Consider the following 12,500-nt stretch of genomic DNA (forward strand, 5'->3'; position numbering starts at 1 on the left):
TCCTGTCACACAGGAAAGAGACGGGTTATAACTGTGGTCTAACCTGTCTATTTCCTGTCACACAGATCTCTTTCTAGCTTCCATAAAGACTTTACCTGTATTTTCTTGCTGGTCACAATCCCTCTGATGGTAGTTGCTGCAACAACCGCTTCTAACAATCATTCCCACAGTACTTGAAACAACTGCTTGTACTACAAACTACCGCTTCAGCTTAATCTTTCTCTCGTTCCTACAGTACCTCTGTTTATGTGCACCTCCTCTGATTACACACGACAGCCTGTACAGCCTGTGAGTGCCTGCGTAATAGACTAGTAGTTATTGTTGTTGCCTGCGTCAGACCGCGAGGCCTGCCTCGTTATCAGTCTCGTTTGATGGCCTTTGAGGAGCACGTATCCCAGACCAGCTTGTAGCCTTTTTGCTTATACCCTGCGTATCCCAGACCAGCTTGTAGCCCCTTGGCCTGTATCCTAGGTGTCCCAGATCAGCCTGTAGCCCCTTGGCCTGTATTCTATGTATCCCAGGCGAGCCTGAAGCAGGATAAAGCTTGCTGCCAGAGTGAAGTGATATGCACGGATGTGATGCCAGGTTGTGATTGTCAGTAGAACCTTAAGAACATTACCGAGTCTTGGCGGATACACGCGGCCGGTTCACCGTCTAACCAGCGGTTCACTGTCTCAGGAACGAGTCACGCTGTCAAAACGTCGCTTCCTCGACCTGTCACTTCCATAAATAATAGTAATAAAAAAAAACTTCCAGACAAACGTTTATGACAATTAACAATGTTTAAAATGAAAATACCTACAACTAGAGTTGACATCCCGCCATCTTCATCCGACATTGACATGGCCCTAAGAATTTCATCTGAGAAATTGGCTTTTAGGCTTGACCTTTGCTCTAGAGGTTATATTAATAAGAACACTTGTGGAGACTGAAGTGTTATCCTGAGCTAGAGTATTCCATCCATAATATTACAAAATATTTCCTATCTTCAATCACAGTTTGAACTTGTAGAGTGTGTGGAATTGGTGAGTGGTTAAGATCACATCAGGAAGTGAAGGGATGAAGGCCTCTGTGGCACGCTAACCATCGCTACTAAATTATTCATTTCCGGTAGACAAGGATGTAATTAATAGCTGTAATAGTATAGTCAGTTCTCATCGTGATGGCACGACAAGTACTCGGGCTCCTTATAAGTAGAGAGGGTGAGAGGTGAACCGCCCGCATGGCCGTGTGTGTGTGTGTGTGTGTGTGTGTGTGTGTGTGTGTGTGTGTGTGTGTGTGTGTGTGTGAGTGTGTGTGTGTGTGTGAGAGAGAGAGGGTGCCCACACGGCAGTCTGTCAATCACACACACACACACCCTAGAAGGCATATAATTGTATCAAGCTGGCAGCTCCGCCCTTTCCTGGGCACACAGTTGTGACGACCTCGCACCAAATTGGCCAGGTTGCACAATCGTCACTTTGATATACGCCATCCAGGCAACACAGTAGACTTCTCTCTATTACTACAACAATGTTGACGACTCTAGCGAGAGGTAGAAAGGCCAGGTCACGACCCAGGGAAGCCGGTGCTGCCATCTGGGAGGGGGATCTGTAGCAGCAGACACCAAGGACGACCTTCACCAGTGGCCGGCCCAACACCCTAATAAACCCCTCTCGACTAACCTCACTATATTGCAAGCCGCTCACACCATACACATTTATTTTTTTGCACCATATACTTTGATCTTGCCATACCTCTTGCCATACTCTTCCTGATACGAGACGCAAGGCGGAAACCCTGGAATGTTTGCCTGCCATATGCACCTGGGGCTGACTGCCGCACCAACACTCACATTATAGTATGTAATGAGTCGCGGTGTCGCCACCAGCTTGGACATATTGTCAAGCGGTGTACACGATCACTATAGTCCGTATGAAGCGGTGTACACGATCACTATAGTCCGTATGAAGCGGTGTACACGATCACTATAGTCCGTATGAAGCGGTGTACACGATCACTATAGTCCGTATGAAGCGGTGTACACGATCACTATAGTCCGTATGAAGCGGTGTACACGATCACTATAGTCCGTATGAAGCGGTGTATACGATCACTATAGTCCGTATGAAGCGGTGTACACGATCACTATAGTCCGTATGAAGCGGTGTATACGATCACTAGTCCGTAGGAAGCGGTGTACACGATCACTATAGTCCGTAGGAAGCGGTGTACACGATCACTATAGTCCGTATGAAACGGTGTACACGATCACTATAGTCCGTATGAAACGGTGTCCGGTTTAGTAACGCGACGTCCGTCTTGCCAGCGCGACGTCCGTCTTAGCTGCGCGACGTCCGTCTTAGCTGCGCGACGTCCGTCTTAGCTGCGCGACGTCCGTCTTAGCTGCGCGACGTCCGTCTTAGCTGCGCGACGTTCGTCTTAGCTGCGCGAGGTATGTCCTTGCAGGCAGACATGGGCTCATTGAGGCCATACCATGTGTGTGGGGCGGGTCCGTCACCATGGTCGCAGGTCAGACGCTAGATCAACTCGCCACTTGGACAGAGCGTTTACTGTAATCATTACATTAAATTATTCCTTGGATGTATCATCATAAAGCCCCGCCCTAGTGTTCAATGTCATAAAGTCCCGCCATTGTGTCATAAAGTCCCGCCTTATTATAAATTTTCAACCTCAGTGTAATTAAAGTCCTGCTTTGACGTAATAAATTCCCATGTCCGTCATAAAGTTTCCGCTTTAGTTCCATGAAGAATGCGGTGAATTATTAACCATGTCTGTAGAAATGGTGACCAACGTCCGCGCCTCGGTGAACAAAGATCCCATTACTATTGACCTCACATACAGTGACCAGCGTATTTTTTGTCATGTCTTAGTGGGTCTTATTTGTCATCTACTATGACAACCTTAGTTGTTCACCTTGACAACCACCACATGGCTTATAGGCCTCCGTCGACCCCCTCCCAGACGCCGACGCTAGCGCGACGCGGCTCCCCGCGCTCACCTGTCGCGGTCATACGACACTTACCGCAAGTGGCTGCGGTGTTCGTTAATATCCTCTACTCTACCTCGTACGTAGTTTCTTTCTCCGTCAAGGCCCGCATGGCATATATCGCCCTCCGTCAGGCGCCGGGTCCACCCACCCACACGCTCTTGTGTGTGTGAGAGAACCTCCGGGCGCCCCCGTCATGCGCATGTAGAGGGGGCGTCTACCAAGCGTACCGGCCAGTGAAGCCTAACTTCACTGGATGTGATGGTCACCAGGACTAGGTTATCGCAGGACGCCAAGGTCACATCTACAATAAGTAAGGTCTATAATCAATTATTATCGTTGTAGCCGCCACCCCAGAGTAATTTCATGACGACCGTCTTACGAAACGACAAGTAGCGCTGTTAATTAACAACTGTTTGTCGACAGTCCAGTTAATTATGACGCGTCTAATAATCAAATTATTAATAAACTGTCCCATCAATTTGAATGATTTATTGTGTGTTGACTATTAGGAAATAGTTATTTTTCATATCTAAGAGTAAGGAGAGCAGAAATACCTAGGCAGCTATGTGAATTAGTCAAGGAATTTAGTAATTAGTTCAGTAAATCAGAGAATGGTGACCTGCTTGCACGCCCGCGCCAGACTGTGTGGTGAGAGGATGGCCTTGGTGTCTCCAGCCTCAGTATCAGCATCTTAACATGAACAACGGGCCTCCACAAGGAACATAATGAACAACAGACCACCACTGAAGAGCACGATGAACAACTGATCACTGAGGAACATGATGAACAACAGACCACTACTGAAGAACATGATGAACAACAGACCACTGCTGAGGAACATGATGAACAACAGACCACTGCTGAGGAACATGATGAACAACAGACCACTGCTGAGGAACATGATGAACAACAGACCACTGCTGAGGAACATGATGAACAACAGACCACTGAAGAATATGATGAACAACAGACCACCACTGAAGAACATGATGAACAACAGACCACCACTGAAGAGCATGATGAACAACTGATCACTGAGGAACATGATGAACAACAGACCACCACTGAAGAACATGATGAACAACAGACCACTGCTGAGGAACATGATGAACAACAGACCACCACTGAGGAACGTGATGAACAACAGACCACTGAAGAACATGATGAACAACAGACCACCACTGAGGAATATGATGAACAACGGACCACCACTGAAGAACATGAACAACGGACCACCACTGTAGAACATGAACAGACCACCACTGAGGAACATGATGAACAACAGACCACCACTAAAGAACATGATGAACAACAGACCACCACTAAAGAACATGATGAACAACAGACCACCACTGAGGAACATGATGAACAACAGACCACCACTGAAGCACATGAACAACAGACCACCACTGAGGAACATGATGAACAACAGACCACCACTGAGGAACATGATGAACAACAGACCACCACTGAGGAACATGATGAACAACAGACCACTGAGGAACATGATGAACAACAGACCACCACTGAGGAACATGATGAACAACAGACCACCACTGAGGAACATGATGAACAACAGACCACCACTGAAGCACATGAACAACAGACCACCACTGAGGAACATGATGAATAACAGACCACCACTGAAGCACATGAACAACAGACCACCACTGAGGAACATGATGAACAACAGACCACCACTGAAGCACATGAACAACAGACCACCACTGAGGAACATGATGAACAACAGACCACCACTGAGGAACATGATGAACAACAGACCACCACTGAGGAACATGATGAACAACAGACCACTGAGGAACATGATGAACAACAGACCACCACTGAGGAACATGATGAACAACAGACCACCACTGAAGCACATGAACAACAGACCACCACTGAGGAACATGAACAACAGACCACCACTGAGGAACATGATGAACAACAGACCACTGAGGAACATGATGAACAACAGACCACCACTGAGGAACATGATGAACAACAGACCACCACTGAGGAACATGATGAACAACAGACCACCACTGAGGAACATGATGAACAACAGACCACCACTGAGGAACATGATGAACAACAGACCACCACTGAGGAACATGATGAACAACAGACCACCAGTAAAGAACATGATGAACAACAGACCACCACTGAGGAACATGATGAACAACAGACCACCACTGAGGAACATGATGAACAACAGACCACCACTGAGGAACATGATGAACAACAGACCACCACTGAGGAACATGATGAACAACAGACCACCAGTAAAGAACATGATGAACAACAGACCACCAGTAAAGAACATGATGAACAACAGACCACCACTGAGGAACATGATGAACAACAGACCACCACTGAGGAACATGATGAACAACAGACCACCACTGAGGAACATGATGAACAACAGACCACCACTGAGGAACATGATGAACAACAGACCACCACTGAGGAACATGATGAACAACAGACCACCACTGAGGAACATGATGAACAACAGACCACCACTGAGGAACATGATGAACAACAGACCACCACTGAGGAACATGATGAACAACAGACCACCACTGAGGAACATGATGAACAACAGACCACCACTGAGGAACATGATGAACAACAGACCACCACTGAGGAACATGATGAACAACAGACCACCACTGAGGAACATGATGAACAACAGACCACCACTGAGGAACATGATGAACAACAGACCACCACTGAAGCACATGAACACCAGACCACCACTGTAGAACATGAACAACAGGCCACCACTGAGGAACATGATGAACAACAGACCACCACTGAAGCACATGAACACCAGACCACCACTGTAGAACATGAACAACAGACCACCACTGAGGAACATGATGAACAACAGACCACCACTGAGGAACATGATGAACAACAGACCACCACTGAGGAACATGATGAACAACAGACCACCACTGAGGAACATGATGAACAACAGACCACCACTGAAGAACATGTTAGAGTGTTCTAGCGTAGTGAACACCTTAACACGAGTCAATACTCAACAGCACCTACAAAGAACAATACCCAGTCACCAAAGAGGTCACAATCATGAATTAGTGAGCTGGAGATGAGCAGAACAAACCGTATTGATCATCGGGATTGTTAAAGATAGCATAAAAAGGCTAACATATTTAAAAAGGCTAACCATGAAAAAGGATGACATAAAAAAGGCTAAAATAAAAAAGGCTAACATGGAAAAAGGCTAACATGGAAAAAGGCTAACATGGAAAAAGGCTAACATGGAAAAAGGCTAACATGGAAAAAGGCTAACATGGAAAAAGGCTAACATATAAAAAGGCCAACATAATAAAGGCTAACACGCGAAAAACTAACATATGAAAAAGTCAAGCATAAAAACGATAACATAATAAAGGCTAACATAAAAAAGGCCAACATAATAAAGGCTAACATAAAAAAGGCTAATATAACAAGCAGATGGTGTAAAAATAGAAATAAAAGATCCAAAGTAAATCAGACGAGCGCGTGGGTAACGGGTCACCAAGTCTTATAACAGAAATATAATGTAAAATATTAAAGTAAGATAAGAACGATTTAGAGCAGCGGTCGCCAATCTTTCGGGCCTCACCGATCACCAAATTCATAACTGTAAATCCCACGGACCACTAATATGAATCCCACGGACCACTAATATGAATCCCACGGACCACTAATATGAATCCCACGGACCACTAATATGAATCCCACGGACCACTAATATGAATCCCACGGACCACTAATATGAATCCCACGGACCACTAATATGAATCCCACGGACCACTAATATGAATCCCACGGACCACTAATATGAATCCCACGGACCACTAATATGAATCCCAGGGTCCACCAAACAAGAAATGATAGTTATTAAAGTCAACTATTTGATGCTATTAAATGTAACAGTTAAATAAAATATACAGTTACATACAATTCACATGTATGAAATTGTCTGGTGGACCACCAGTGGTCCGTGGACCACCAGTGGTCCGTGGACCACCGGTTGGCGATCGCTGATTTAGAGAAAAGAGTATGACCAGATAATTTGGTATAATAGGCTTATTGTCATAGAATAAAATAGTAAGTTATATGCCATTTAGAATAAAGAGTAAGTTTATTGCTTTTTAGAATATAAAGTTTATAGCCATTTGCAACAAAGTTCCTTATCATTTTCAATAAAGAATAAATTCATTGTTTAAGACTTAAGTTCATTGCCAGTTAGAATATAGAAACAAATAAGTATTATTTACAATAGTAACGTAAATGGTAGAGTAGTGTAAGTTGAGACAATATATAATACTAAGAGAAGGGTAGAGTTAGGACTAAGGATATTTACCCAATACTTGTGGCTTCCTCCCCGCAGCCCGGCATGAGGATGGAGGCACAGTCTCTCTCTCCTCTCCACCTCTAATATTTACTAATACTTCTAATTTCTCTCTTCGTCCTCTCCGGATCCCCCTCTCGTAGCTTGTCTGTGTCTGTGTAGGGCGAGGCTCGTGGCCTTTGTTGGCTTAGTGTTGAGGGGGTCCCCTGGAGCGTCACTCAGACGTCACTCAGACCGTCACTCAGACCGTCACTCAGAACACCACCCTTGTACACAACGAGGCTCACTGGCCCCGCTCTCGTAGCTAGTATCTGTGCCGTCCCTCCTCCCTGGGTTTAAGAACAATTACTAACGCATTTTATAGTTTCCATCTATTATTTCCCCGCAGAAGAGGAGGAAGAAACCTTTAAGGAAAAAATCAAGAAAAAACTATTAGAGTATTTGCTGAAATGCATTGACCTCTTCTGTGTTTGGGACTGTTGTGCGGTGTGGGTCAAGTTTGCAGAGTATGTTGAGTTACTAGTGTTCGATGCTTTTGTTGAGCTGTTCATCACTCTATGTATCGTCGTCAATACTCTCTTCATGGCCATGGATCACTACGGCATGAACGATGGCTTCTCCAACTTCCTGCAAATGGGAAATTACGTAAGTATCACTTGACAACTTACCTGTTGCTTACAGTCTCCAGAGTGCCGCTGGCTCTCGTCTGCACCTCTTTCACCTGTGGAGGTCGCCAGCAGGCCTCAACACCACAAAGCTTCCACTCTCCTTTTTCCAGCACAGAATCCTTCTCTAAATGCTCTTGAGTGGCTATGCAGCTTTGCCTGGTGCAGTTAACAGTTTAATGTTTCACAAGACGTCAATGGTTTCTAGTAAACAGCGAGAACCTGCGGGCTAGAACAAAGCTTAACTTTGATATTTTCACTTGTTTCAGTTTTAATATCTAGTTAACCTGAAGCCATAGACCTGTGAAATTATATATATTATTTTTTTCTTTTCACTATTCATAGTAATATTAAGTGAATACTAAAGTCGCACAATGGGATCGAACCCCCGGGTCTGGTCTCCCCAGGCGCTGACCAGGGTTGCCACGTGGGCTTCTTCCCATTGTATTGCCTCCGTATTTACATATAGATATATTTACATATAGATATGTCACGCAATTCTATATTACATTATTTATTATGTAATGTAGAACGTAATGTAGAATAATATTAGATAATATAGGTTTCAGTGTTTATATTACATTTTTTATTTGGTTATGAACAACCCATTCAAATTGTATAATTTATTATAGGCTTATTCATTTATATTTTTTGAATAAAGTAATTTTATTGTCATAAAGCTTGAATTTATTCATCTAATGCAGACTATTCTCTCTTTAACTTTTTAAGACGCTTTAAATTTTCATGGTTCTAAGTGTATTACTAGACATACTATCTTAGTGGTGTCACATAGCTATCTTAGTGGTCAGCTTAGTGGTGTCACGTAGGTGTCTTAGTGGTCAGCTTAGTGGTGTCACGTAGGTGTCTTAGTGGTCAGCTTAGTGGTGTCACATAGCTATCTTAGTGGTCAGCTTAGTGGTGTCACGTAGGTGTCTTAGTGGTCAGCTTAATGTGTCACATAGCTATCTTAGTGGTCAGCTTAATGTGTCACATAGCTATCTTAGTGGTCAGCTTAGTGGTGTCATGTAGGTGTCTTAGTGGTCAGCTTAGTGTCCAGCCTGGGACGCCACTGGTGTCACCCAGCCTGGGACGCCACTGGTGTCACCCAGCCTGGGACGCCACTGGTGTCACCCAGCCTGGGACGCCACTGGTGTCACCCAGCCTGGGCTACTGTGAGTCCCGCGATCTTTACCACGTGCACTTTGGTTCTCAACTTGTGACTTAACACACTTGTCAGTTGTCACTTAATACTTACCACACTTGTCACGTAACACTTAACGCACTTCTCACTTAACACTTACCACACTTGTCACCTAAAGCTTAATACATTTGTCACTTAACACTTACCACACTTGTCACTTAACACTTAACGCACTTCTCACTTAACACTTACCACACTTGTCACCTAAAGCTTAATACATTTGTCACCTAAAGCTTAATACATTTGTCCCTTAACACTTACCACACTTGTCACTTAACATACTTGTCACTTAACACACTTGACACTTAACACAGGCTCTTCTTGTTACCATTACTACAACTAGATTAGTTATTGAAGATTTACTAAGAACAGACTTCCCTTGTTCTTAACATCCTACTAAGAATAGGCTGCACATGTTCTGAACGTATGACATTAGCATTTTTTGTTTTCAAAATAAATAAATATAGACACTCCTCATTCTTGTAAATTAACTAAACACAGACTATTCTTGTTCAGAATGTGTTGCTGTATATGGAACCCGTCCTATTAAAATAACGTCGCTTTTCGCGGGTATGCGCGCTATGGCCAAAATTGGACGTAATTTGAAATGAAATCAGCTCACGAAAGTGACGTAATATCCCGTTTTCTGTTTTGAGTCCTCCGACTTACTCGGTTAGGTTAGGTGAGGAAACTTTCAATTAACGATTTTCAAGATGTTTATAAACCTTAGGAGAACTTCCTGCCCTCCAAGCCTACAAGAGGACCTTTAATTTGCTGTTTTAGAAAACAACAAATCCAAAATTTAATTTAAATTATTTTTTATTTTTAAATTACGTCCATTTTCGGCCGTGGGCAAACGGCCAAATTCAGACGTAAGTTGTAACAGGGCAGATTGTATAGTTTCCAGTGTGTTGTTAGTTAGTTATTTAGGCCTATATGCCATCGCTTGATAATTATTAGCTGCAATAGCCATTAGCGTACTGTAAACTACGGATTATATTAGGCCTTCTTAGGCTGTCCGCGGTATTTGCCAGACATCACAGGCTTGGTGATCAAATATAGTGTGTGTCGGGTCTATTCCTGTTTATCGTTTTGTTTGTCCTTTGAACTGTGGAAAGAATTTCACCTTTGACGATGGAACTTTGAATCGTATCTCTTCACGTAACTATGATGGATTGTATTGTGCATGACTCAGCGATTGTATTGTTGTTGTCCATGACTCAACGATTGTACTGTTGTTGTGCATGACTCAGCGATTGTATTATTGTTGTCCATGACTCAGCGATTGTATTATTGTTGTGCATGACTCTGATTGTACTGTTGTTGTGCATGACAGCGATTGTACTGTTGTGCAGACTCAGCGATTGTATTGTTGTTGTGCATGACTCAGCGATTGTATTATTGTTGTTCATGACTCAACGATTGTATTATTGTTGTCCATGACTCAGCGATTGTATTGTTGTTGTGCATGACTCAGCGATTGCATTATTGTTGTTCATGACTCAACGATTGTATTATTGTTGTCCATGACTCAGCGATTGTATTGTTGTCCATGACTCAACGATTGTACTGTTGTTGTGCATGACTCAGCGATTGTACTGTTGTGCATGACTCAGCGATTGTATTGTTGTTGTGAATGACAGCGATTGTACTGTTGTTGTCCATGACTCAACGATTGTACTGTTGTTGTCCATGACTCAACGATTGTACTGTTGTTGTCCATGACTCAACGATTGTACTGTTGTTGTGCATGACTCAACGATTGTAATGTTGTTGTGCATGACTCAGTGATTGTACTGTTGTTGTCCATGACTCAACGATTGTATTGTTGTTGTCCATGACTCAACGATTGTACTGTTGTTGTGCATGACTCAGCGATTGTATTGTTGTTGTCCATGACTCAACGATTGTACTGTTGTTGTGCATGACTCAGCGATTGTATTGTTGTTGTCCATGACTCAACGATTGTACTGTTGTTGTGCATGACTCAGCGATCGGAGCTCATTTTCCTTCCTAGCATGATATGTTTTGAATTGTCACTGAGGTAAGTGTTTTTATAGCCTGTTTAAAACAAAAAGTTTGGCCCAGCAGTAACATTGATCCCTGAGGCCGGTGTGTTGTGATCCCTGAGGCCGGTGTGTTGTGATCCCTGAGGCCGGTGTGTTGTGATCCCTGAGGCCGGTGTGTTGTGATCCCTGAGGCTGGTGTGTTGTGATCCCTGAGGCCGGTGTGTTGTGATACCTGAGGCCGGTGTGTTGTGATCCCTGAGGCTGGTGTGTTGTGATCCCTGAGGCCGGTGTGTTGTGATCCCTGAGGCCGGTGTGTTGTGATCCCTGAGGCCGGTGTGTTGTGATCCCTGAGGCCGGTGTGTTGTGATCCCTGAGGCCGGTGTGTTGTGATCCCTGAGGCCGGTGTGTTGTGATCCCTGAGGCCGGTGTGTTGAGTTGATTCCTTTTAATGATGTAAGATGTTGCTCTTGATAATGAAAATAAGCGCCGTGTACCTGAGTCAATTGCACTGACACATGTAGTTATGATCAAACTCTGCGTCCCAATAGATGCTACCAAAGACTGATCGATAGACAAGTAACCTCTCATATATTTATTTGTGTGTGTGTGTGTGTGTGTGTGTGTGTGTGTGTGTGTGTGTGTGTGTGTGTACTCACCTATTTGTGCCTGCAGGATCGAGCATTGACTCTTGGATCCCGCCTTTCTAGCCATCGGTTGTTTACAGCAATGATTCCTGTCCAATTTCCCTATCATATCTAGCCTTACAATTATGAATAGAATTTGCTTCCACAACCTGCTCCTTAAGTTCATTCCATTTTCCACTACTCTCACGCTAAAAGAAAACTTCATAACTTCTCTGTGACTCATCTGAGCTTCCAGCTTCCACCCATGTCCCCTCGTTCTCTTAGTATTCCGTGTGACATTTCTTCTATTTCCACTTTGTCAATTCCCCAGAGTATTGTATACGTTCCTATCATATCCCCCCCTTTCCCTTCTTTTTTCTAACGTCATCAGGTTCAGTTCTTTCAGTCGCTTTTCATATCTGATCACTTGCAACTCTGGGACGAGCCTCGTCGCAAACTTCTGAACTTTTACCAGTTTCCTTATGTGTTTCTTTAGATGGGGACTCCATGATGGGGCGGCATATTCTAAGACAGGTCTCACGTAGGCAGTGTAAAGCGCCCTAAAAGCCTCCTCTCTTAGGTTTCTGAATGATATTCTAACTGTACTCACCTAGTTGTGCTTGCAGAGGTTGAGCTCTGGC

The 12,500-nt window shown here is 43.9% G+C and overlaps 1 protein-coding gene across 9 annotated transcripts in view; it reads left to right on the forward strand.

Annotated features, from left to right (window-relative positions):
* Positions 1–12,500, forward strand: part of LOC123767550 (sodium voltage-gated channel paralytic) — a 328,629-nt gene that overhangs the window by 221,227 nt on the left and 94,902 nt on the right. For 8 of the 9 annotated variants that reach the window (XM_069310346.1, XM_069310351.1, XM_069310354.1 and 5 more), the window contains one exon: positions 7,726–8,006. In XM_069310346.1, the coding sequence (XP_069166447.1) occupies positions 7,726–8,006 (281 nt within the window). The remainder of the gene's footprint in view (positions 1–7,725; positions 8,007–12,500) is intronic. The other variant, XM_069310349.1, reaches the window with a different exon arrangement.

This window comes from Procambarus clarkii, chromosome 67, assembly GCF_040958095.1.
Source record: "Procambarus clarkii isolate CNS0578487 chromosome 67, FALCON_Pclarkii_2.0, whole genome shotgun sequence".
NCBI lineage: Eukaryota > Metazoa > Arthropoda > Malacostraca > Decapoda > Cambaridae > Procambarus > Procambarus clarkii.